The sequence below is a fragment of the Lepidothrix coronata genome, unplaced genomic scaffold, assembly GCF_001604755.1.
Source record: "Lepidothrix coronata isolate B3197 unplaced genomic scaffold, Lepidothrix_coronata-1.0 Scaffold333, whole genome shotgun sequence".
Classification (NCBI taxonomy): domain Eukaryota; kingdom Metazoa; phylum Chordata; class Aves; order Passeriformes; family Pipridae; genus Lepidothrix; species Lepidothrix coronata.
In genome coordinates, this window is record NW_016690513.1 from 331,944 (window position 1) to 359,611 (window position 27,668).

Below are 27,668 nucleotides of genomic sequence, written 5' to 3' on the forward strand. Positions count from 1 at the left end.
TTCTGAACTTTCCTGACCAATTTTGGATGCATTTATTTCTCCAAATTCCACAAAGAAAAAAGAAAAATCAAGTGACTACAAGCTCCACGATTTCACTGTGGGAACTAGCAGTCTTAAAAAAACCTCAAACAAACAACAAAACAAAAACTTTTGGGCATTGCCTCCAATTACATCTCAATAAAAAGCAGTAATCTTTCACTGTTCACCTTTAGCATCTCATTTATATCATTCACTCATATCCTACCCCAGTCCCTTCTCTCCCAGGGCAAAGGGTCAAACCAGTTATGCCCTCTTCACACAGCAGTGAGACCATGCCTTTGACTATTCCTGTTGCCTATTCCCATATTTTTTCTAGCTCTTCTATAAATTTTTTAAGACAGAGTTATTACAACTGGTTGCAGCACTCAAGGGGTAGGTTACACCATTGAGTTATATAGCAGCAGAACAGATGTTTGATTATCTATCTTTCTCTGTAATTATTAACTTTACCTGCTGTGTGCTAACCAGTCTATGAAATATCCACAATAACCCAAGATCTTTCTTAAATGGCAAGTTACAGCCCATTGTGTATATATCTGTTCAAGCTGATTTTTTTTCTACCAGAAGGCACTCACAGTTTCACACTTATCAGTTTCCACATGTAATATCATCATCTAGAACAGATATAGGTCAGCAGTATAGACAGACACTTGTTCTGTAGAAGCTTGATCAAGACCCAACGCATTCATCACACCAGCTAACAGAAAGCAGTCAGAAACGGATGTCGTATTTTAGCCTGGCTGGACAGTGTACAACCTGCTCAGCTCACATTTTATTCATTCCACCTGACTTATTTCTTTTGTATGGACAGTGTGATTTAGGAAACACTTCTGTCACAGGAGTGCACTGTACAGAGTTTGTACCACTTCACTCTTCAGGTGTGTGCAAGGAAAAAAATGCAATTAAGAATAAATACAAAAAATAATTTATATAACTCCCAACCCCAAAACGCTCAATGAGGGCCAGTAGTTATATTTTTTTCTGCTCCATTGCACTCAGGCATGCCTAAACCCTTAGATGAAAAAGTATGATAAATGTCACAGAAGTCTTGATTTAAATCAAGTACTACAACTATGAAGCTCCCCACTCCCTAGTAGTAGTAAGCTGAAAGTATACACACAGATGCTAAGAACAGGAGCCTATCACAGCTTTCAGATTCACTCAACATCCCTGCAAAACTGTTTTTTTCTTGCATCCTTCTAGCTCCGTCACCAACAAGATGTTCTTTCCATCCCATGCGAGTCATTAAATAGCCATCTAACACCATCTGCTGGATTGGAAAGAAAAAAAATTACGCCAGCATCTCACTGCCAGGCAGAAAGAGAGGAAAAAATGCCCCAAACATTAGGAAGAAAAAAATTATACCAGCACCTCACTGCCAGGCAGAAAGGAAGTGAAAAATGCCCCAAACATTAAAGTGTCTGTGGCTCAGCTTTGACTTGGTCCTCTCCCCTCATCCACAACTTATTTCTGTTCTCTTTCCTCTTTCTAAGAGGCAAATCTGGACTGTTGGCACTAACAGACAGTCACAAACACAAAAAGTTCCCTGCTCTAGATGGAGCAAAGTCAGGATAGAATTCTGCAGAAGTGTAGAAATGAGCTGACTTTCTGTTGAAAATCCAGGATCTCAGCATGAGTCAGAAGCCAGGGATGCAGAGCCTGTGCAGTGAGAGGAAGCAGCCATTACACATTCAGACGTTACCTCAGACATCAGCCCTTGGCTTTTAACATCCTGCACAAAGGCCAAAGTACCAGTTATATCACCAACATGAAAACATACTTTTGAAGACTGGCAGGGATATTTTTAACATCCAGTTAGGCAGCTGCCGGATGCAAGATGATAGTTTTAATTAGTTATTTATGCACCCCCTTTCTTCAGGTCAAATTTATTTCACACATCACCTGGTTCCTAACAACACGGGATGCAATGGTTAAGCTTTTTCTTTCACCGGAGGAAACACAGGCCTGGCTGAAATTACATCAGGTATAAAGCACCCTGTGGAGGTTGTGTTTTCTACTTCCCACTCCTTTTCTTTTGCCTCTGTTTTCCTACTTCCATACTGAAATTAGGGATGCATCACACATTCGACAGTTAGACACCAGATTTTATGTAAGGTCCTGATTTCTTCAGCCAGACATTGTGTGAAAGGAGAAGTTCTCTATTGACTCTTATTGCACACCTAATAAATCAGTGCAAGTACTCCCACGATTTTACCCTGTGTAGCTAACAACACGTCTGCTGCCTTATTCAAGGTTTTCCTCTGCTCCAGCTTTTTTGGAAGCACCACCAATAATTTAGCAAAACAAATCCCACAGCAGTAAGCAGGCTGGTTCAGATAATGCTGTAAAAGCTGCAAGGAGTCCTGAATCATAGGATCCCCCTAGGGGAAATAAGGCCATTCCTCATGCATCAGTGCTGCCCAAAATGGAAGCTTACCTTCTGTGAGAGAGGCAAATATGATCATAGGGTGAATTTGCTAAAGTATTTCCAGGAGAAAGAGGGTAGTTTTTGTGGCATTATACAAGACACCAGTAAGACTGCTTCTGAAATACTGCAGACAGCTCTGCTCACTAAGTTCAGGGTGGATAAATTTCAACTGAGTCAGCACAGAAAAGGGTTCTAGGATGAACACAGCAACAGAAAATCAAAATACATCAGAGGTAGTGGGGGCATGAAATAAAACTAAACCTTTGCTTTGTTGGCCAGCAAAATTCAGGCTGAGATTGCAGTTACTAAATAATCTGATCTAACAGCAGCTGCCCATCAGAAGGGCAGCAGTGCCACAGTCCCCCTTGCATTGAGCAGGGCAGACCACAAGCTTGCTCTGCTGCTGCATGACAAAGCTGGACAAAGGAAGCAGTAGAAACATGCCGCTGAGGGAAAACCAAGCATCATCTCCTTCAGCAGAAGAAAAGTCTAATAAGACAATGTAAAACTGTCTTAAGAGGGCAATTTATGAAGTGCTGCCAAGCACAGCAGTTCCAAAAGAAACCCAAAACAAGCAAACGCACAACAACACAAAAACCTCCTAAAACTGCACCAAAAAAATGAAAGAAGAAATTGATTTCAGCTAAAAGACAGCACAGCCCAAGAATTAGCATTTATAAACTAACCATAAGCACACTTAGGCTGGAAATAAGCTTTCTAAATGCCAGTTCTCTCTATGGGCTACTGGGTCCTAAGCCGCAATTAATATTCCAAGAAATCTTGATTAGTTTATAAAATTAATTATATTTTCTTTCCAATAGCAGGGGAATAAAGCATACTCTTGGAGCTCCCTGCCCATTCTACGTTCCTAGGTTGATAGTCTCTTTATACCAACCCTTATAACAGAGAAACTATCAAACACATTCAAAGGCTGCAGAAATTAATTTTTTTTTACTAGAAGCAATGTCAATAAAAACCACAAAACGAACAGACAACCAACCACAAAACAAACAAACAAAACCCCAAACAAAACACTGCTCAAGGTGACTCAAGCCAGAGATTTGAATAAATCTAGACAAAACATTTTATTGCAAGCTGACAGAGTAGATCAAAAGCAATGCGTCCCCTTTGGATATATGACTTTTCGGGGCAAAACTGGTTCAATTGACCAACATATGTTACAGAAATTGATTTTTTTGCCTGGGTATTCACTTGTGCAGAGAGGAACTTCTATAGCAGGAGACAGCAAGGACCTGAGGACATTCAAACACATCAGATAGAGAACATATCCAGTTTTCTGTCTGGCACCTACTTTTTATGGGAAGGTTTACCAATACAAATTATCAACAGGCACATGTGTGGACACACACACATAGCTTGTCCTAGGGCTTAAATTGGTTGGTCTGGAGTTTCAAAGGAAAATGCTCAGCTGGTGGCAGAGTGGAATTTCACAGTAGCTGAAAGCCTGCCCCAGAACAACTTGGTCCCCTGGTCCCCACTAGAGTCAGCTCAGCCCTTCAGTCTGCCAGTTATCTCATATGGAGCAGGGCTTCACAATCACACCCACCTCTTGGTTAAACTGCCACACTTCTGCTCTGATAATGCCTTACTCCTCTGGACAAAAGGCACAGTCTACACCTTCTATATTTCATATTTCCCTCTGGAACAACTCGGGAATAGAAGAGAGCATAAGACATTTAGAGATACAGCATCCAAAGAACAAAGTCATAACTGTCATGCAATGGCATATGTAAACAGAAGAAAGGCAGGATTTTTCCAAAAGGTTTTTGTCTTGTTGATTTGGATTTGTTGTGTGAGTATAACACCGAAGCAAGCAAAACAGTTCAGAGTGAGTCACAGAGAGGAGAACATAAGATCCCCCCAGCAGTCATGCTAGAGTTTCACTATGAAGCACCCTTCTGCTTCAGTTGGTGCTGAGCCAATGCCCCAGATAAGTACAGAAGGCACTGCAGAGTTTTGTTGGCAAAAGCGGCCTTTACAGATATGCCCTTGCCTAGGAAGTGTTTTGGGAACCAGGCTGTGGCATTTGGATTTGTTCTGTTCACTACAAACTTGGCTGAACTGTACCACACAGCAGGGCTTTTATCCTGTGCCTTGTCAAACACCCAGCCTTCTCAAAATGCCAGCAGTTTTTTGTATCAGTACATGCTAGGAAAAACCAGACAGTTTTTCCACAGCAGGTGGAACATCCTCACTGAACAATCCCAAAAGTACCTGACAATTTGTAATCCTGAGAGCTCTTGATGATCTGAGAACTCAAAAGCACCTCTGCTATGTCTGCACTGAGAGATGAAGCAGGAAGACCTGTAGAAGTGGTGACCATCCATATGGCATCCAGTGCAAGCACAGAGACAGGATTTCCTGGGGAGGGCAGGTTATAACCTTCTCAGGGTGGGCAACAGGGCGGGACAAGGCTGTGAAGGGGGAAGATCTCATCTGAGGAAATTACCTGCTGCTTGTTCTCTGCTGGCAACAGAGACACAGATGTCTTTGTTGATAGGCACCCAGGGCTGGGTTACCAAGGAACACCTGGGATGGTGCTGGGCAATTCAGGATGCTGGTGTTTGCTCTCTGGTTTTCTGCCTGCAAGGAAGGATAGGGACATTCCCAAAAAACTCCGTAGTTGTGGATGAGAACACCTGAAACCATTTGTTAAGCCCCTCTGTTGGCCACAGGTGAGGTGTGTGAGCTGGAACAGCCCATCTTGGAAAGAGACCCAGCAAAGCACAGGGGAGGTGACTTTTCGGGATGACAAAATCCGGGCTGCTGAGTGCGCCCACCACACTGCACAGAAATGGGCAGGCATCAGCCTTTCTTGTTGTCTTAAAACCAGAGCTATCTGGAGAGCTGTGGGCTGCTCTCTGAGGAAAAAACTTCTGCACAGGTCCTTGGGTGTAGCCAGAGGTGCTTTCTTTCCTCCCTGGGAGACCTCTGCCCAAGTGCCAGGAAAATAAATGCCAAGGGAAAAGGCTGACACAGAAGGCACCTGCCTCAGCCTCGAGGGAGACGCAGCTGGGCAGTACCAGGAAAGGGTTGGAAAGCTGAGGAGAAGCCCTGATTCAAGAGCAGCTGAAGCCCACAGAAGGGATTAAAGGGCAGCAGCCACTGAGCACAATGTCTCTCCCTCCCCCCTTGCTCAGCACTGCTGCTGGGAGCAGGGCCACTGAGGACCTGCTACAGGAGTAGAAACTGTGGCATCAGAGGCAAACAAATTGTCTTAAATTTGGGGATTTGGGGTTTTTTGTTTCTTTGGTTGGTTGTTTGGTTGCTTGGTTGGGGGTGTTCTTACCCTCTAGATCTTCTGCTTTTATTAACCACTTCCCCCCACTTCTTTTTGAATATAGTTAAATGGGGTGTCACACAAACCACTCTGCAATCTCATGTTTAGTAGCTGAGTACAGTGCTAAAGCCCTGCAGAAACTGAAAACAAATGGCTGCTCCCTCTAATCACATGGAGATTTGTATGGAGCTGTGTCCTCAAGCCCTTGCCCTTTGGCTGTCCAGGTGAGAGGCCTGAGGGCTACAACCCACAAATCTGGCGTTGCTTCTGTCAGGACAAAAACCTACAGTGTAGATCCTGTAATCTAGTTAAGTTAAGAAATATGAACTATGTCATTAATATCAGGTAGTATATCTACTCTGGAGACCTCAAAAGAACTCTTCTAGTCTCTCAGTGCATTTCTTTTCCACAAAGTGAAGAAGTGACTTTGTCAAAATACATAAAAACTGAGGAGGGAGGCTGTTTGCTCTCTTCTCTTGCTGCCATTTTAGTTACTGCTTACAACAACAACTGAAATATTCATTCAGAAATTATTACTGCGTGCTTTTCAATGGCAGGCAGAAATCTGCTGGGAAACAAGTGCACTATAGGTGCAAAACCAAATCCACAATAATGGCTTATACAGAGGGAAACATTTTTATACACAGTTTAAGAGAATCTGCCTCCCACAGAAGAACAGTGCAGCCGGCAGCCCAGCCTGTTACTGTGCTTTAGGGAAGTCCACTGCGCTGGGAAAGGAGATCTGCACAGTTAAAACTGCAGTTTTTTCTTGTGAACAAATAGGAAAAGCTATCTCCAGTGCTTCCACTTCTTAGAAGTAATTTGTCCAAGCCAGATACCAAATCTCCAATTCTTTATCTAAGTGGCAAAATCGTAGAATAGAATCACAGAAGATCTCAAGTTGGAAGGTACACATAAGGATGGAGTCCAACTCCCTGCTCCTCCCAGGACTCCCCAACACTAAACCCAAGATCAGCATACTCCCTGCTGTCCTCAGGCTCAGGGGCTTTGGGCTACAGATGCCAGTTTCTACTGAGACAGGGCCAAGAATAGTGAGCCAGCCAGGGGTGTTTTTATCCCTCCATGTCATTTCTCAGGCTTGGGCTAAATCAAATTGTCTGCAATGATAAAAACTTAGCCTGTTTCTTGCCTCCTGTAAGGTGGATCATGGTTTCTTTTACAGAGGTAAGGAAGAAGAATTACTTTCCCTGTTCACTTTGATACTTTTTTGTCCTTTCAATCCCATGGGACTACCAGGAAAGCTAATTAGATTTTCTCCTAGATTGTTTCTGAAATGAAAATGCAGTTTGTGTAACACCTTATAATCACCTTTGTACTACTGTAATGCAGTAAGTATATGGAATAACTAAGAAATTATCCAACTTGTTAACCATGAAGGAAACATTGCAAGTCCTGGAACACAGAGAAGTCACTACTTGGTGTTTTTTAGCATCTATAGCCATCTTCTACAGATTCTGTGTGTGGTGTGTCTGTGGGGAGCTCAACAGCCAGAAGAGGGTAGTATAAGTTAGTTAATAAACCTCATTTGTGAAGAAGAGGTATATTTGAGAGAAACACTTGTTTACATTTCTGGCTGCAAGGTAGAGAAATATAACTTTGAGAAACTCATCCCCAAACATTTGTCAGAATATGGGAAGGCAGATTTACAGTCATAACTAAAAAGGATTAGACTGATAGCAGGACAGAGAGCTTTTTGCATTCTGTTAGCTCCTGTTTGACCAATGCCTGTATGAATAAAAATGCACGTCCAAAGTAACTTCATTACTTTGATTTTAGGGGATAGCAGCACAAGTCAGCAAAACTAACAGTTTTACCAAGTGTATACTGCAATGAATCTGAAAAGCCAGATGGGGAAGTCATGAAAATGTGGTTCAAGGCCAGGTAATAGAATACGAAACAGGAGCTTGCTGAGTTCACCAGACAGATGTACATTTGATGACCTGAATGAAAAGGCTCATTTTGCTGCTGCCTCTAATGTCTACCCAAAATAAAATCCTGCTCCCAGAGCTTGTATGTAATAAATGAGTGTTCACAAGGGGTATATTGCCATATCTAGCAGAGCAGAAACACCAGCTCACAGGAGCTTTGGAGAATCCTCTTCTATGCCCATGCTGAGGATTGTCCCCTATCAGTGCTCATGGCAGTAAACAGAACTGAATTGCTGCTGGGCATTTCATTATACAAAGAAATATCTACATGAGTTAGCCTGCAATTTTTTCTTTTCAAGAGATCAAACAGCAGCATTCTTCTCTGAGAAGCTGATAGGGCTTGCCTGAGGAGATACATGAAAGGATAAGGAAGACTGGGGGATGATTACTGTTATGTGCATCACAGTAGTGGTTAGAAATCCCAGACAGGATTAGGCCTTGATGATGCTATGTGTTGTACACTCATACGGGATAGGAAAAGCTGTAGCCTGAAAAAAGAAGCTGAAGCAGACAAAAGGTGAGAGGGGAAACAGGTGCAAAGACATGAAATACCATGCCCAAGAGCATACAGCCAGGCACTGGACAAGGAATACAAAATTCCTGTTTCATCAACTTGCTTCAAGTAGAGCTGCTTTAAATAGCTCAGAGTTTGTTAGGTGAAAATGACTGTATGTGTGTTTAAAACTTGGAGAGGCAGTGAGAAGATAATACACCGTTTATTCATATTTTATTTGTATTCCACACCTGAAGCAAAGTGGAAATGCAAGCAGAATATTTTTTTCTGTAATTCTTTTCCCCTCCACCCTTTCAAAAATAGCACATATTGGAAACACTGGAACTTTCCATTTCAAAGACTGTGACACCAGATTCTAAATGCTAAACTAGCTGCCCTTAGCCCTGCTGCTACAATGCAGCCATTTTCTCAGCTTGAGTGTGTGCGCTATCCCTACGGAACACAAACAGCAAACAAGAGCTGGAGAAGGGAAGGGGACAGAGCACAATGTATGCAGGTGGTACAAGGAAGTTAGACTAATTTCATCCCTTGAAGGGTTTAATCTCAGGTATTGTGAAAACCTTCATATAAGAGATTCAGAAAGCCTTTAAAGCAGCAATGTCCCCTCAAATAACCAGTTGTGAACTTTCCACTGGACTTGACTATTAGTTACAGAAAAGGCTTCTAAAATGACATGCAAATATCCAGCTGCCATGTCTGCTTCACTCAGTCCCATGTCTCTAACCATTTTTAATGTGGTATAGAAGCAAAACTGACTAAAAAGATTCTTTCTGGACATCATTCTGAATGATGCATAAAGGTTACAGTAATAAGCAGGTTCTCATAACATTTCCTGCCTTTGCATTTTGGCTTCACTGGCACACAAGAGATACATTATGGAAAGTGATGTTTGATGAAGTCATTTTTCTGCATACCTTCTGCTCTGTGCTGCAATTCTAGGGGATCGTTTGCCATTTGTGTCAGTCTTGTTTGGCTGAGCTTCCCTCCTGACCTGCCTGTCCATTAAAAGGAGTGTAAGGATGTCCACGCAGAGTCGGCTAGTCTGGCTAGACTGCTTTCCCCTTGCGTTTCCATGCTGCCAGACACCATTCCCTGCAGAGGGATTTGGACTGATGATGAAGCTGGTAAGGGGACATTACCCCTTAGAAACATGCTTGAAGGGCTGCTGTTTATCTCGCTTCCTGGGTTGGCAACATTTACAGCACTGTTGCTCACTGTCCACAGGCAAGGGTAGTGGCTGGAAAAAAAGCAGTACAAATTGAATGACTTATTTCAAAGCATTTTCCCCTCCATAAGACTTGCCACGATAAAGCCAATTGCATTATCAGCTATTCAAATTGAGCTACTAAACTAGATCAGCCCTGCAGATCTTAAGTGAAAAATCACCATCACGCCTGATGACCTTGGACAAAGGCATGGAGAGAAATACACAAATAGATATGAGGTTTCAAAACTTTAAGATCTTTGTTGTGAATGCTTATAAAGTTTTGAGAATTGCAGCTGATTTTCCTGGCACCTAAGTTAGAGAAGAAATGTGTGCGTTCATTTGGGGAAAAGAAGGGACAATATCTGATAATTAATTGACTCTCAAGGTCTAAATTCCATCCACTCCTAGATAGGTTCCTCATTTCATGCAGGAGAACAGTGAGGAATAAATGGAGAAAAGTAATTTAGCTTTACAATGATCACAGACTGTAGATACCAGAGTTCTCTGTGGCTGTTCCAAGATCCTAGTTTTCAGCAACGCTGGGGAAAAATTAAGCTCCCATTGATTTCAGAGCAGGAGATAACTAGCTTGTCAGAAAGATCTGTCCAGGAATCTTGATTTTGGCACTTAGGACACGCTTAAAATCCCAGACACCAATTAAAGCTTGGGACAAAGTGTGAATCACTAGGGCAGTTATAAAAGCCTCAGTGCTCCTCATACCAGCAATTTTCCTGTAACCTTACCTGTGTCCAGGGCTGGCACCTCCCTTTGTTTGTGGCACTGAGAGCAAATTAGCATGTGGGGAGGATGGCAAAGTCCAGCTGTCATGTCCTGAGAATACCTGAAGATTGTTGCTGGAAGTCTCCAACAAATTAACTGGGGAGGAAAAAAAAAAAGCAACAAACAAATCCTCAGAAACATTGTCTTAAGGCAACAGAATATGGGCAGGCCTGAGGCAGCAATCTGATCATGAGGTTCCCAACCATAGGTAGAAAGACAAAATTCCTGTGTTCATTTGGAGAGTAGCAAGGTGCCATTGTAATTCCAGGTTTGATTTCTGAGAAGGTACAGCATGACAGACATATGATATGCATTTTTGCAAGCCTGAATAATAGTTTTTCATTAATAATTGACATATATCTGGCAGTGTTTTGATACAGATTTCCTTATAATTCGAGGTTAAATACTTAATCAAGTTTTATAAATATTGTCCCATCTCTTGATGTAGGCCAGGTTGGATGGGGCTTGGAACAACCTGGTCTACTGGAAAGTGCCCCAGCCCATGGGAGGTGGGTTGGAACAAGATGATCTTTAAGGTCCCTTTCAAGTCAAACAATTCTATGATTCTATGGTAAATATTTCCATTAAACAGGAATTCTTGATAAATTACAATTAGCAAGCAGATTACTTTATCCTTACTCTTCTTTCCAACCAACTTTTTCTGATCGAAGTAGAACCAATTTCTGAAACTCAGGGCCCAGATCTAGAAAGTGAAAGGGATTCAAAAAATGTTCTGCCAATACCCAAATGCTTTCATCTCACATCAGCTCCTACCATGTTCTTGAAAGCTGCTTCGACTTGAGAGCTCAACTGCATCATGGCATGACACTGAAAGAAGACACGCAGTGCTCTTTTTGTATAATTGGGAGCTACACTTAAAGCGAGGTCATACACTCTCATTTATAATTAACAGTTACAGTGCACCCAGCTCTTTGTACCTCTTGTTTTGCTGCCTTAAACATACTCAGTGCATGAAGGGTTCAGTCCAGATCGTTACAGACACTCATCGTGCTCTTTCCTAGCCTCAGCTTATGCTTGTCTCAATGCTTGTGCTAACCTAAAGCAAGGGTCAGGCAGGCAGAGGAAACAAAGCAATGTTTTACAGCAGTACCTGTAGGTGAATGACTTCTCTGCACGTAGGGAGGTGGGTATGGAGCAGCCCGATGGCCCCGCAGTGCTGAATACCTCTCACAGCTGTGGGGAGCGTGTGGAGCTGGCAGAGGCAGAGGCCCACTGTACTGATAATTAGAGCTTCCCGGTGCACACATTGCATCAGGGCTGGAAATCAACCAGCCACCCACTTTGAGGGGAAAGAGAGAAGAAAACTATTATTATTGCACAAAAATGCTGCAATACAATTAAGAAAGCAACCGGCCTTCTTGCAGAACTACCTGTGCCTCAGAAATACCAGGTGAGTCCAAGACACTGGTTTTCAGGACAACTGACAAAAAAAATCAAAATGTCCCCCAAAAACCAAAATGCCCCAAAAGCCCCAAACCACCAACCCTAAAAACAAGACCTGAAAGCAACTACCAGAACATATCAAGAACACCAAAGAACAAATGAAAGAAAAACTATCATTAAAACAAACAAAAACTCTGCTCCCCCCATTTTTACCTGTTTACCAATGAAAGATAATTTTATAGGTGGCAAAAATATTGACAGTTACAAATACAAAATAAAAAAAGGGGGTAAGAAAGTAAAAATGTCGTATATCATCTTGATTCTAGATTCCTTTTAATACTGAAAAACTGGATCACAAGAAAAATGATCCCTCTGCAGAACCTTTCACATTGTTTTCTACTGTGAGGTTTCTTCAATCTTCTTTTTTTTTTTAAAGGGTCTCTTTCTATGAACAAAATTCAGCACTCAGTAAATGACTGAGCCAGTTATGAGCCAGTTAAGTAAGTCACAGGTTGCCAGCACCCATCATACCACACAAAACTTCCAGCTGACATCAATAAAAACCTTACTGTGAGAATATGTCATATGTTGACCTTCAGAGACTGTCTCTGGAGCATCCTTAGAATGGTTTCTGAAAAGCAAAATATTTAGTGGTAAAACTTCTCATTGAAAAATCACAAAAGTTATAAACAGAACTGTTCACTAAAAATTGGAGAAGTGAGTTTAAAAAAGGGGGAAATCCATCTTCCTTAACTACTTGCTAGGCAGCAGTAGACCTTTCCACATTCTGCCATAAAGGAAACAGGAACTTACATTTCACAACATACACAAAAATGTTTGTAAGTTTGTGCCATATCTGGGGGTTGAACCTGGAGTTCTAAATCTACCTGTGGGCACCATTCCTCCTTGCAGGCCTCCTCCCCAGACCAAGGCAGGGCTTTGCCTCCTGCTCAGCCAGGCAAGCTGAAGGCAGCATTCCCACTTCTGCAACTGCAAACCCTGATGCTGAGACACAACAGCTTCTGAAGTGATGAGAAGAATGAAAGGAAATAGAGATTCTCCTTCAGGCACGTGGGGCACTTCACGTGTCAAAAGACACAGCAGGTCTAAACAAAATCTGTTAGCAATTATGGGCTGGAATGCATCATTTGGATGCCTCTCTGCAGTAAAACAGATGATGCAAGCAAAATTTCAAAAGATAAACCACAATTTGTTTCCAATGGAAGCATCTCTGACACCTTACATACGTACATCTTCACACCTACAGGTTACTTTTAATGAACACACCATACATTATCGCACAGTTTTAATAACAGTAGTGTACTTACAGTTACAGTGCAATTTCATTTCAGTTATGCTTTTTGACATCTGCAGTTAACTTTTATTCCCCCTGACCTATCAAATTACAGGATTCACTGGAGTGCAAGTACAATTTAGTGACCATATGCCGAGTATAACATTACTGGGGAAGTTCACACCATCTCATCTCAGACTTCCCGTGCAGACAGTGCTAAGTCCTAGAATCCTCAACAGAATATTCACCCATTTCAGACACTATTGTAATAATTATACAGATTCTCCCCACTAATATCAGTGGAGAAACTCTGGATTTAAACCAGCAGAAACAAGATTCAATTATGCCATTTTTCTTTCATATTGTGATGCAATGGTTTTAACCATATCAGCAGCAAAATGCTACTGATAAAAAAAACAAAAAAGCTACAGAGCAAAAAAAGATTAACTCACCTTTCCTTTGCATCCAGGAATGCTTTGGCAAAGGGATTATACTTGATTTTGAGAGCTGTTATCTTGAGTTTACAGAAAACAAAGCATGTTAGTGAAGGCAATTTGGAATAGAAACTTTATAAAACATCTTCCAGAATAATCTTAAGTGAAACTTTCTGGGTTAGCCTAAAATATATCTCCACACTTTATGTTTTCCAGGGCTAGTTAGGAGACAGTTTTGCTCGTTGCCGAGTGCTGTGTACTTATCAGTGCCACAGGTAGAACACCAGTTGGGGCAGCCTGGCATGAGTTAGTCTGGCAAATCCTGTGGGATGGTGGACCATTTCAAGAGTTTAAACACTGAATTCCCATCAAGTATGAATAAAATCTGCAGCAATACTAGCTAACAGATGTGACACGGGAGTTAGCAATTCTCACAGTCCAAAGCATACATCAATTACATTTTCAGGATTGGGAAGAAATTTTTCCATGGAATATTGTGCTGTTACACAATTTTATGTATTATAAGGAGCAGGGAGAGACAGGGTTATCATTATAACTATCAGTTATTGCTGAAGAAAGATATTAGACTTGACTGTAGGGCTGTAGGGCTCTTTGTTTTTTCCAGTAAAGGATTGGGATGCCAGGACAGATGGACCAGTCTGGAACAGCTGTGGCAGGATATTAAGCTAAGCCTGGCTTAGTACTCAGCCAGACTCCAGATTAGTCAATGTTCTACTGCAGAGAGACGACAGAGTATTAGACTGGATGGAACGTTACACTGCATGGGACTGATGGGGAAACAAGAAAAAAGCAGGCTGATCTTGTAGATAATAACCTTTTAATATATCTCATCAATGGTGACCAAGAGCACAGTGTGGCATCCACCCACCTCTTCATTTTGGTAGGCAGTCACAGCTATGAACTGCGTCTCAGGGAAGGAGCAGTTCATCACCATCCGGTGGGGGCCTCCCACGCGAACTATGTGTACCTGGGGCTCATATTTATGCAGGGAGTTCAACATTATCTGCAGAAAGCAAAACAGAGAGAAAGACACCACTCTGGTATCTCACAGCTGCTCTTTTGCTCTGGCTTGATAACAGACCAGACATCACTGTTAAACCTCCCGGTCAGTGATTATTCAAACAGAAGGACAGGTACCGTCTTCTCAGAATCACAGAATAAGCAGAGTTGGAAGGGACCCATAGGGATCCCTGCACAGGATCATCCCCAAGAGTCACACCATGTGCTGGAGAGTATCATCTAAATGCTTCTTGAACTCAGACAGGCTTGGTGCTCTGACCACTTCCCCTCCCTTATGAAAACCACAGGGCTGAACAGAATGAGACTTCACTGGACTTGTATTTAAAGCTTTTTATACAGCAGCATTAGTGTATATTTGTATCAGCAGCTATGGCACTCAAACCATTGGGCTTCCACTGCAGTAGAGGCTGCTGAAACAGAGCGGGGCACTCCCTGTCCTACTTCTACTATCTGAAAGACTCAGAGAATCACCATCACAGAAAGTGGGGCCAGGAGGGAGCTGAGGGAGTCACGTTGTCACCTCTCTGGGCAAGATGAAGTGTATCTAAACAAATCTTGGCAGATCTCTCTAACCTGGCATTAAAAGCTATGAATAGCATTGATTCTGGGCTATTAAATTAAATTGTTTTATTATCTCTACTTCAAGAAAAAGATTTTTTTTGTTAAATCTATACTTTGCAAAGTGATGTATGCATAGATACATACATACATACATACATATGTATAAGAAAGAACACAGCTATTAGCATAAAGCACCGCTAGTCAGCTACTACTTTCTAATACTATCATATAATGGGAAGCTGAAGCACAGAATGGTTTACCTTAACACTGTTGTCAAGATTTCAAAAGAAAACAAGGGAAGCTTCAGTCATTTGTTATTTGGTGACTGTTGTCTGGGCTCATATAGCTTTTCCTCCCCTGCTTCCTCTCCATCATATATACATACCATGTTCCCCTGTACTTTTTTCACAGGGTCTCTTCGACCCTCCAAGTTTCCTGTAGCTTTTTTTTCCTCCCATGCATATTTTTTCTGAGGTCCTGGACGCAAGAAAAGCATTTGCAAGCTCAGATCCTGTTCTATGCTGCACAGTCATTCTTGTGTGCTGGTTCCATGTATGACTTATGAAAAGTCAGATCATCTTCCTGTTCTCCAGTCTGTAAAAACTGAGATAATTTCCTACCTAATTAGGGTACTAGGCTTATGGAAGTACCTCACAAACCTAATGAAAATAACAAATAGAAAATGTATAACATTTACGTGGAAAAAATTGATTCTGGGCTGACAAGTATCATCCACTGTAGGAGTTTTGTACTAAACAAATGAGCAAACAAAAGGTCTTGTGCAACATTTTGCCTTTAGATGCATCATCAAAAATAAAATATGAAATAAAAGTAATTTCCCTGTTTGCATTTTTAAGGGGTTCAAAGAGAAAGTCACTTATTTCTGGTACATGTGGTTTCTTTCCAAAGGCCAAAGCTGATTCAATAGAATATTGATAATTATCATGATGCAGAAGCAGACATAGCAATTATTTCATTTAGGAGCAGCCTTTTATTCTGCTATCTGACTCCTGCCAACATTCCACTTACACCAAACAGCATTGGGGAACACAACAAAAACCTAATACCTGTGGCCATTTTTCCCCTCTTTCTCTGAAGTCCTATGTAAAAATCCCCAGCACACAAGACCAACTCTGAAAAGCTCCCTGATGATTAAGTAAACCACAGCACTCTGTCTCTCTTAACATCAAGAAGTCCATTAAAATCTGAAAGTGCCAATTAAGGCCTGTTTATCCCTGTTTACATTTGGCCTCCAGAGAATAATTGGCATCTGTGGGTGAAGAGGCCTGTAAGGGCTTCTATAATTACATAAATGCACCCTTGATATTTCTTGATTGGTAGGTGCTTGCAATTGAAGCCAGGAGGTGTATGTGGAAACATCAGGCCATACCTGCCCACTCCCATTGAGCTTGTTGGTAAGTTTGACTTTGCTGAAGGAAATGGCAGCTTTCATCCAGTGGGCCCCAAAGTTGGGAGAGTCTGGGTGGATGTAGACGCAGCTGTGGTTTGGTGGCTCTGGTTTCCCAGCCGGCACCCATTCTCCATTGATGTACTTCCATCGGTGGCCATCAGTTGGAGCAAAGTCCAGCAGGAAGGAATACATGGCATTTGGGTCCAAGCCTGACACGCTGATCTTCAAAACGGGGAACATCCGCCTGGCCGGGGAAACAAAAAAGGGAGACATCACTGGAAAATGGTTTTGAAGACTCTCCTCAGTATGACTGTGTCCAGATGCTCACAGAATAGTTGAGTGTAAAAAATACCCTTCCTCACTCCCTCCTTCTATCCAGCTGAAGAAGTCTCTTAAAGGTTAATATTTTATTTTATTTTAGTTCAATCATTTGGAAAAAAACTCATGTTATCTTAAAGTAGGGCACTAAGGTCTTGATCATGCCAAGAATTATGAACATAATGAGGTGTGTACAGGATTATCAGAATTCATGGGATCTGGACATAGTAAATACATACTTAGGTGTGGAACCAGAAAGAACAAACAGCTTTAAACAGAGTTGAAAATGACTGAGAAGGTGGAGCTGAACCACAGCTTCACTGCAGAATCCTATTAAAAAGTGCACTTTGGTGTTTAGATTGACCTTGTTACACTCTACCATGTTCTGTCCAGTGGCCAAGTCCCACTTTGACTGATTCTGGATATCTGAAATCATCCTGCACTCTCCAGCAATCAGGACATAATACTAATGAGGTATTCAACGGACACCAGTTAGATTTATTGACCACACTACTCTATACAAAAAAGTTTTCTTTCTTCCTCTGAAGGGATGGTCAAATTCTAGAATTTTGTGAGCAAAGTCAGTCAGTTCCCTCTGTCAGTTCCCATGGGTCTTGTGTTGTTCTACCCAACATCTCCCACTTGAGTAGTGATTTCCAGGTAGCACTATTCTAAATGCCCTAATCTGCTACATTTTCCTTGTCTAAAAAATTTTCTTTACATTATCAGGGTTGTGTCATGTTGGTATGGCATGACTTAAATTTAATAAATGCCTTTTTATATAATTTTCCATTGTTTTCCACATATTTCGTTACTCTTTCATTCAAAGTACATCCTAAATTCTTAATATAGGGATATATTAAAAAGTTTGTAGTTAGCTGAAACTTTTTTTTCTCCCTTTCTTAAGTGCAACTATTCACATACTGTCCCATTACAATCATATAAATATCCAGTTTGAGAAGTTCTGGTTAAAATCCTTGCCATTGTACCTTGCACTTGGCAGTTCTTCCAGTAATTTGGTCCTGTACTTCTATATTACTTGACCTCATCTGCTTGATCAGGTTCTTTTGCTTTCAGTTCCATCTTACATGCAATGTTGTCCTTTTCTAAGTTCTAAACATCTATCCAGCCTTCCACGATCTTGTGCATTTAAAACTAAAATCCTACCTGTGCTTAGCTGGAGGAAAATGCTCCTTTTGTGCTTAAAGGTCCATGCCACCTTTCCTCAATCCCCTTTTAACTATTCTTTTTTCTTTTGTAAAATAGATTTGCAGGAGCTCACAGCTTGACTTCCAGCAGTGTTCTGCCTGTCCCAGTGCTTGTGACTGATGCCGCACAGCTTTGAATTGACACCTCTGTGCCTGAAAGTCTGCAGCAAAAGAGTTAGTAAATTCCAACAGTTTCAGGAACTGGGAATAATTTGTGGTCAGAAGAACAGAGGAGTCTCCCAACAAAGGTATCCTATTCTTAGCTTGTCAAGGAACATATGTAATTGCTGTTATCTATCACCTCCAACATTCTTCTCACATGAGTCACAGGCCTTCCTGCCCCAGACACCTCTATACTGACCTCTCCCGGCAACTGGCATTTTTCCATGACACATTTTTATGGGCAGGCCAATGAATCTTTGAGCTCCTTTTCTCTATGGGCGCAGGGAGACTGTTTACGCCAAAAAAACCACAGCAATAGCCTGAGGTCTGGGGCCATGGGGCTAAGGTAGCTCTCTAGGCTTAGTTAGGCCGCGGTGCAAGACATCCAAAATACATAAAGGAGCTGAAACTCCAGGCTCTTTCAAGGGACACTGAAAGTCTTTGCCCCCTGCAGCCATACTCTCTTGTGACACCCAAATACAGACTGCTAACAATCATTCTCCCATGACATCTCACTCACCACCACGTGGTTTAATTTCAGTGATGTCTATCCTGGTCAGAATGTATCTATCTTCCCTGTGTACCTAGACATATTGCTAGGACAGGTGATTATTATAATGAATTATAATACAGCCACGGAGACAAATCTATGTACTAACACTGAAGATGGTTCATCTAACTGTGGCATTTTGGGACCCTTGGTACCAATTAGAGATGATGCAATAAGAGCAGATAGAACTGTGCATGCTAGAATTTGATGCCTGAGGATCACTAGTCAATTAGACTTTCATTCTCTGGGATGCTCCTGGATCAGGTTTCAGTTTAATTTCTGGGTTTTGCTAACAACATGTCCGTACCAACTGTTTTAGTTTTCACACACAGTAAGTTTAGACCAGCTCTTCTCTTTCATAGTGGAACACGTTTTTCAAAAGCATTCATATACCCTTCAGCAAGAATGATTGAGTTAGTTATACTGATTGAAGCAGCAGCAGCATAAGGTCAATATTTTTTCTACTGAGAATCCCTCTGGAGACAAGAATTCTGAACCTGAAAAAAACTCAGCACTCATAGGAAACTGTCTCAAGTTTGTCTTTTTTTGAATAGCCTGGACTTGTTCAGAGATCTTTGTTGCAGGCCACAGTCCATATTTCCTTTTTTTTTTTTTTTGGTGCAATAATGTGATTTTTATGAAAGATACTTTCAGGAACACAAGAGATCCTTTCTCATTGTTCCTGATGCTACAATAACTTTGGTAAAAGGACTTATGCAGATGACTGTGTGACGTACTTCTGTAGTTTGTTATTTTGATCATAAAGAACCTATTCCTGCCCCCACTGACATTACTAGAGATGTCACGGGTTTTAGAAAAGGTAGAATCAAGCTGATAAGGCATGTATAAGTTAGAATAACAAAAATAAGGCAGCTTATACAATGAAATAAAAAGTAACAACACATGTTCAGATAGATTTCCTCATCATCATAAAAAGATTTTGTCTATGCACTCACCATGACATTTTAGAGGGAACTAATATCACAATGCAGTCATGATTTATATTAGCTGGGAGGAAAGAAACTGAAAAAAGCCTGTTGGTAAGGTGCAATTCTTTGCACCAATTTAATGAATTTTAGGCAAACCCTTCTTACCTCATTTTTGGTCACTTCTGCTGCCAAGGAGTCAGTTTAAACTACTGTATACTAAGAGTAAGTCCACTCAGAAGTTTCCTGTAGCCTAACAGCAGTTTTTAAAGCAATTTAAATGAAGCAAAACCAGCTTCTTGGTGTAAGGAGAACCTCAGCAGCAGATTTCTATCACTGTAGTTTATAAGAGGAATCAGAATGGCAACAGGTACTGTTACCCAGGAGCTGGTATTTTGGGCAGGTTGCTGTTGTCTTACCAGAGTAACCCTGCTGAGCTGACAGACTAGATTTTTCCTTTTTACTGCTTTCACCTATGTCCCTTGTCAAACTACAGCCAACAGTAATTTCATCCACAAATTCTGCTAAAATGAAGACTGCAAAATCAATGAAAGCCCACATGAGTAAATTTCCATCTCTTAATTCCTCTCTCGTATGCGGATCTCCTGAGAGGTCTCGCAAAAGAAACGTATGCATGTTCGGGGGTGGGGATGGGAGTTGCAGCAGAGGGTACATTAAATGAAAACCTTAGTGCCACTGTACTGGCAAACCTTTATTTTAGTAGCTGCTTGTCTGTTATGGGCTGGACTCTGCTGTCAGCCCAATTCAGAGCAGAACCTCTGTGGAGAGCCTCCCTCAAGCCAGTGCCTGGTTCAGAAAGAGTATCCTTCTTGACAGGTTTTGCACTCTTTTCCTGTGCCTTTCCATGTTCCCCAAATAGTAAGATATGTTATCCATTAACATCACAATATTTTGTCTTTCTAAAACTATGTATGTTAACCAATATTCTGCACTGGTTTCTAAGGGCACCAGTAAAAACTATGGAGCCATGCCAGTGTGAGACCACGCATACATACATACCACATGGAACACAGTTTTATTATACCCCATTCTAGTACAGACTGCTTGTAAAGCTGTTAATATCCAAGGCCAGAGAGATGAAAACTGCAGCTGGGATAACAGCACCAATCTGCTTCTGTACAGTAATTTGAGGTCTACAGGTAAGGACTTGCTAATAAAGGCTGGTGGTTATTAGCACAAAAAGTCATTCCAAAGGTTTTGAGAGGTACATCTATTCCCTTGCAAAAGTTCCCTTTTTGTGCAGCCTTAAGTCAGTCAATATATTTTTCCAGCATGTTTCAAAGCAGGAATAATGGGTGGCAGGAGTGGTCTGGCAGTGACCAAAGAGGAGCAGGGACACCCCATTTTGTTCATATGCTGGTTTTAGGGGACTATGAGGATGCAGTCCCCTAAAAACTGTTGTGTGCTCATTGCAGTTCTTTCGAGTCTGCACACACAGTTTATTATTATAGCACTTAACCCCCCTGGCTGTCACCTACACTCAGCCCACAGATCACTCACCTGCCGTTCTTGGTCACGATCATCTCATTAGTGACTTCCCTGAATCTCTGCCAGAGCGTCGCATCCTCTAAGACAACCTGGAGCTGTTTCTCAGTGGGGTCGCCTTTGTCTCTCCCAGCCCGGAGTTCACTCTCCACTACGCTGAGCAGCCTGGAGACGGTGCAGTCACTGGGTTTTTTGCAGCCCAGGTCTGCCATGACGACTTTACTGCCAGAAACTTCAGGTAGCTGCTGAAAAGACAAAAATAATGAGCTACATAAAAAAAACCAAGTCAGTTCATTGGGCAACGACTGACAAACATGCTCTCCTCACTCTTTTGCCACTGACAAGCTCTTTCCTCTGGAGGTCCCAATGGGCAGTGACACCAGCGTGTGGAGGTTTACGCACACGCTCCACACAAAAAGAGGACTATCTCCTAATTACCTGTCAGACAGTCAGGTGGGTGGCAGGCTGATGACTCAATTGGCTGCCTTGAAAGAAGAGTCCTCCATCCAAATTAGCATGCTTTTATCTTTTTTCAACCTGAAGTGGGTCTAATTGTTCTGCTTGAGAACCAGGTTTCCATTAATGAAAATTGTTTCATTTCCAGACTGAAACAATGCATGGAAATTGCATTCACGCTGGTGCGGACTCTGACTGAAGGAGCTGGTAAGAGTCAAGATAGTTACACAGAGAAGGTAGTCTTAAAATATTTTCACAGGGCATGTTGAATAAATGCATTAACCTCATTCCTCTACGTCCCTAAATCAAAATGTAATAGTAAGAGACCGTTCTGCATTGAGGCTTCAATGCACAAGGAGAAGGTAGCACCCCTAGATTACACTGTTGATACATATTTTGTCCATCCTTTGGTCCCACTGTCATTCAAAAAACTCTGCTGCACCTTACAAGTGCTGAACTTCCCTCTGGCTGCATTTCCAGGGATAGACTCCACACTTCTGGGGCTGAGTGTGAGCTTAACTGCCTGAGGCCTGGCATTGCTGACCCGCTTAAGGTCCATCTCATACAACGGCTTGCTCAGCATCCTTGAAACAGGCATTCCCTCTGAGACCTTCTCTGACAAGCCTAATCCAACAACACATACTCCCCACAAAGAAGCCACTATTTTACTGAGAAGTCCAACAACTTCAGCATTCAGCCAAGGATGTGAGAGACCTGGGTTTAGTTCCATTCGAGAGGGTTAAGTGGAGGCCCTGTGAATGTCAGTGACCCGTAAATACTGCACTTTGGCATATAGCAAGGCATTTGAGTGCCTAACTTCTCCTGATACATCTATCTCTGATAGTGTCTCTGAAATTTCTGGTCTGTTGGACATAAGAGAGTCAGGGATTTGATTATGAAAATGTAGTGTTGGAGGTCATTTTTAGAGAAATATACTTTTTGTGTACTAATTGAGAACTTTGCATTCTTTTAGTTCAATAGCCCATGTTGAACTTCTATGCTTCTGACTCTTTAAATCCATCATTTGACAAGGCTCAACACACAGATCTCACAGTTAAGAAGCTGAGAGATACTATCTACCTAAACAGCAATGGCCAGAGCTTGATGGCACCTTATTTGGCAACAAGTCCTGCTACTAATCCCTCAAGCCCTCTATGGAGTAAGGATCCTGCTTGCAAATCCTCAACACTTCACAGCTGCCGGTGTGCAGCAATATGATGTTCTGCAGAACAAGAGGCTTTAGGAGAGAATCCTCAGTTCCCAGAAATGTCATCACCATTGGAAGATGCAAGCTAGGCAAGTCTGAGGTATTTTCTTTCCTCTATTCTACTCTTGTGAGACCCTACCTGCAGTACTGCATTCAGCTCTGGGGCTCCCAACACACTAAGGACTTAGACCTGCCAGAAAGAGTCCAGAGGAGGGCCACCAAGATAATTAGAGGGATGGTGCACCTCTCCTATGATGACAGGCTGAGAGAACTGGAGTTGTTCAGCCTGGAGAAGAGAAGGCTCTGGGGAGACCTCATAGCAGCCTCCCAGTACTTAAAGGGGGCTGATGAGAGCTGGAGAGACTATTTACAGGACAGTGTAGTGATAGGACAAGGGGGAATGGCTTTAAACTGAGAGTAGGTTTAGATCAGATATTAGAAAGAAATTCTTTACTGTGAGGGTGGTGAAGCACTAGAAGCTGTTACCTGGAGAAGGTGTGGCTGCCCCATCCCTGGAAGTGTTCAAGGCCAGGTTAGATGGGGTTTGGAGCAACCTGGTCTAGTGGAAGGTGTCCCTGCCTATGGCAGAGGGTTTGGAACGACATGATCTTTAAGGTCCCTTCCAACCCAAGCCATTCTATGATTCTATGCTGCCTCCAAACTTCGCTCTCTAAAATCCCTTCCCTCTCTTCCTTTTTTAATTGTCAGCTCCTAACAAAAATACCTAGATTATTTTAATCTATCAGCAAGCTCACATTCAGAATTACACTAGGAGATGTCAAATAGCAAGTTCTAGTTAATAAACAGCCCACTTTCACTGCTGAACAACTAAATAATGTTTCATGTCTATAGGATATTTAGGTACCTGGAAGTGTGACCCTTTGCATTTGGAAAAATAATTGCATCTCTGGTAGTATGCTTGTGTAACATGGAATATGTTTATGTTTGGGTTTCCCTTTCCAAATACTCAAGAGGAGAGAGAAGCTACTACTGTAATTTTTCCCTGCATGGGATCAAACGGCATAGCAAATGCATAGAAGATGATGTGAGACAGTTTTTATTTTTATTATATTATAAATGCAATTAAACACAGAAATTGAAGCTGTTGAAGTACCATGAATTTCAAATCAACATCTTCAGCTTTTCAGTCAGTTCTAAAACAGAGACATGCTATTTTGAGATTATTTTTTTTGGTTGAAGCCCTATTTCTATACAGCTTTTTTTAGACTCAGTTGCTTAGAAATCAGAAGATCCAAAGTTGAGGCAAGTAAAGAGACAATAGCTCATAAAAGTAGCAATATTTCAGTAGAATCATGGAATCATGGAACCATAATTACACACAGTTGTTTCCATAAACAAATAAAAAGGGAAGCAGCCTGGTCTTTAAAAGTACTGACTGCCCATCTGTCCCACAGGGCTGCAAGTGGAGTGATACTGGATTAGAGCCTCCAAAAAATCACATCCAGTCTACCTTCCTCAAGGTGCTTAGAGCTTAGAGGAAACCGAAAGCATGCACAAAAGCAACAACAGTTGATGTTGGTGGAAGTGTTTCCAAATGAGGAAGTGAAACACCTTCTCACCAGCAGGCAGTGGTGCATCACTAGAGGTAAAGAATAAGCCCAGCAAAGATGGATTGGAAATGGAGACCACCACAAAGCAAGAGAAAAGGATGTCCTGCTCGGAGTGCACTGCTTGCCCAAAGCACTCCTTGGACTGAGCTGTAGAGAAGTAAGGGTATATGGAAGGAATGGATAATGGACCCATTCCAGTAATGGGCTAGGAAGCAAGTTTTTCATCAATAAGACTGGATTTTTTACATCTAGCATTCCTAAGGGAGAAGCACGAATGTGCTTGCTTAGGTGTATCATACTAAAGCTTGTATCCTGCACAATAATAAAATGCACTTTCAGATCCCAGAAGTAGGTAACAGCTGGGTGCTTACAATTATCACTCACACAAGGTGACTGATACTTGAAAGTCTAGCGTCCACAGAAACCCCCCCCCCAAATCTAATAACTTAAAATACCTGACTTTCATATATTTTCAATTTTAGTAACTATGTTACCACAGCTCAGGATGCCTGAAACCACAACGTTTTCCAAAATGAGAGTAGTTACCTGTGGTTGGTTAGTGGGAACAGCCCAATTACTATTTTCAGCATAGCGAAAAGTGTTTCAGCTGTAAGAGTTCAGCCTAAGATCAGTTTGTGATGTATGTAGCAACATACCCAGAAGGCTCACCACTGACATATCTTTCCAACCTAAAAAAATAGCCAAAGAAATAACAAGTTTGCATGCATGCAAGCAAATGATCAGCTGAATGTACCTCGGCCTGAGACTTTACTTTAAAATACACATCCAGACCAATACGAACCCCATTCCACAAATCAGGCTTCCTAGAAATTGTACCTTGTCTCTGTGTCACACAGCTGCCATGGAAGATGGCTGCAGAAGGGAAACCAGATAGATTCATACTCAAAGTTATTTGTTTACTGTTGGTTTTTCATTTTACAAAAATATTATGGGTGGAAACCTACTTTGAATATTTACCTGTTTTAGAAGTAAATCTAATCTTATGTCCCTCTGTTCACCTAAATAACAACTTTGAATGCTTTCCAAACCCCTTCTTTCTCCTGCTTTCTTGCAAGATTAATTTTTCCAAGTCTACAGGTGCTGAAACTGAAGCACAAACAGATTAATATCCCTGGTTTAGGTATTGCTGGGGCACTGAGAATAATCCATTCTCAGATGTCAAGTGGGTTATTCCTTGGGCTGGAAGTTAGAGCTTCCTGATTCTAACATTTGGGAAAAGGTAGCTGCACTTACAGAGGAGCACAGTAGGTGTTTCTGGTGACTGTCACTTGATGCCAGTGCAAGTGGGACAGAGCAGGGCCAAAGGACAGAAGACTTATCTCTTGTTTAATTAGACAAGCAAATCTGTAGGTGCACCAGAGGGAACAGAAAATTCTCCTAAAAAACCTGCAATGTTGTAAGCTTTCCTTGAAACCAAGCTGAGAGAGCTGGGCACTTCCAAGCCGAGATCAGATACTTTGTGGCTCATATTCAGTCAGAACTAGTTAAAAATGCAGGCACAATGCTCATAATCATCTTTGATTTACTAATAAGTATTTAGTGACTCCTGTTTTTAAAATGAAGCCATGAAGACTGGGCAGAGCAGTGAAAGAACAAGCCTGCAACACTTACTGGAGTTTACTCACCAAGTTACAGCAGGAAAAAGCAAGGGGTTATTTTTGACTTTCTAATTAAGCTTGTTCTAAAATGCCCCTGGTCACCAGCTGGTGAGGTACACAGAAAGAAAGAAAAAAAAACAAAACAAGAAAAAAGGTAATTAAAGAGCCTTTCTTGCCTTGACATTGGATAGCTGGTTTTGGCCTTTAGGTGCATGTTTCCAAATAAAAGGCAGCCCTTCATCATCAGATGAAATTGCAGAAAACAAGACTCACTCTTTCCATCTCCAAAGCTCCCACTGCACAGCATTCAACTACCCCCCCTCTGAACATTCAGTCCCAACACAGGGAAATGTAACCTCCATCACCATGACACTCCCAGGAAATCGACACCCATCAACTACCACAGAATAATTAAGGAAGGATAAAAAGACAGCTGCTTTCTTTCTGTTTTTTAATCATGGATCCAGCCCCCTAAGAGATTGCTAGGCTAGAAGAGACTTAAAGAAGATTAGCTTTTTCATTAATGTTGGCGGTGAGGGGACAGTTTCAATAACTTCCACTGGGTATGTTCTTAGCAGTGAGGCAGGCAGCTCGTCCAAATAGGACCTCATTGCATATCTGAGATTATAACTGAGATTAATTTGCAGCCCAGAGAGCAGGGGAGGCTTTACAGATCAATCTTTCTTTTCGGAAAATAATAAAAAAAATAAAAGATTCTAAATGAACTTTTTAATTCTATTTACAACATCACAACAAAAGTAATATGCTCGAAGTTTATTGGGCAAATCAAACATGCACTTATGACTTGGATGTTTAAGTTTAAAGCTTTTTGTTAACTATGAGAGTTAACAAGTCCCAGGTATAACTCTGTTGAAGCATTTGGTTCTCTCAGAAGTGGTGAACTTGACACAGACTGTTACACACAACCAGAAACCACAGAAGTACATGCCCATGATAAAACATTTGTTTTCACACCACATATTGCATCATGGAATGGTTTGGATTGGAAAGGGCCCTAAAGATCCTCTAGTTCCAAACCCCTGCCATGGGCAGGGACACCATTCCCCAGACCAGGTTGCTCCAAGCCCCACCCAACCTGGCCTTGAACACTACAAGGGACGGGGCATCCACACCTTCTCTGGGCAACATCTTCCAGTGTCTCACCATCCTCACAGTAAAGAATTTCTTCCTAATATCTAATCTAAATCTACTCTCAGTTTGAAGCCATTCCCCCTTGTCCTGTCACTACATGCCCTTGTATAAAAGGACCTCTCCAGCTCTCATCAGTCCTTCTCCAGTTTTTGGACTGACAGCCCTTCAGAGCTGCAATGAAATCATGTTGGCCAGACAATACTTTCAAGGTACCATTTTTACTATGCCAGTGTTATTTCACACTTTTTCCTACAGAGATTTTAAAGCACATATTCTCAAGAATAACCTCTCTTAGAGATGCCACGAGGGAATGCAAGAGAAACTTAAAAGGGTTTCAACCAGGGTAACTTGATAAAATATCAATCCCAAAGATTGGCAGCTTAGATATACTATTCCATCTCTAATTCATCAGAAGCTTTCTTCTGAAAAGTGAGAAAAAAAGAGGGTTTTTTTCCCTTTATGCATCTCCAGCACTTCATGGCTGGGCAGTTACAAACCTGTACCCCCACTAATACTGCAACCAAGATAGGTTACTAGGAAAAGTACAAGTAAGGGGTGAAAATAACTATAAACCCCCACCTTTGAACACTTTGCATCCACAAAATACCTTCTCTTGCAAATCAGACCTTG

The 27,668-nt window shown here is 41.7% G+C and overlaps 1 protein-coding gene across 1 annotated transcript; it reads right to left on the bottom strand.

Annotated features, from left to right (window-relative positions):
• Positions 1–8,496: 8,496 nt before the first annotated feature.
• Positions 8,497–24,859, bottom strand: TBX19 (T-box 19). The gene is made up of 10 exons (XM_017838349.1): positions 24,814–24,859; positions 21,472–21,693; positions 21,049–21,278; positions 16,343–16,607; positions 14,240–14,374; positions 13,369–13,430; positions 12,192–12,253; positions 11,330–11,518; positions 10,182–10,314; positions 8,497–9,468 (listed from the first exon to the last, which is right to left on the bottom strand). The coding sequence occupies exons 3-10, from the start codon at positions 21,243–21,245 to the stop codon at positions 9,234–9,236; spliced, it is 1,278 nt and encodes a 425-aa protein (XP_017693838.1). The 5' UTR covers positions 21,246–21,278; positions 21,472–21,693; positions 24,814–24,859; the 3' UTR covers positions 8,497–9,233.
• Between the last annotated feature and the right edge of the window lie 2,809 nt (positions 24,860–27,668).

Bases quoted from the DNA above. Each gene is read 5' to 3' on its own strand.
- TBX19 (XM_017838349.1), bottom strand. From the start codon at position 21,245: ATGGCAGACCTGGGCTGCAAAAAACCCAGTGACTGCACCGTCTCCAGG. The intron at 12,254-13,368 runs GTGAGTTAATCT...TTTGCTTTTCAG, and splicing joins TTCCTGGATGCAAAGGAAAG to AAACCATTCTAAGGATGCTC. The intron at 10,315-11,329 runs GTACTGCTGTAA...TTTCCTCCCCAG, and splicing joins GAGAAGTCATTCACCTACAG to TTAATTTGTTGGAGACTTCC.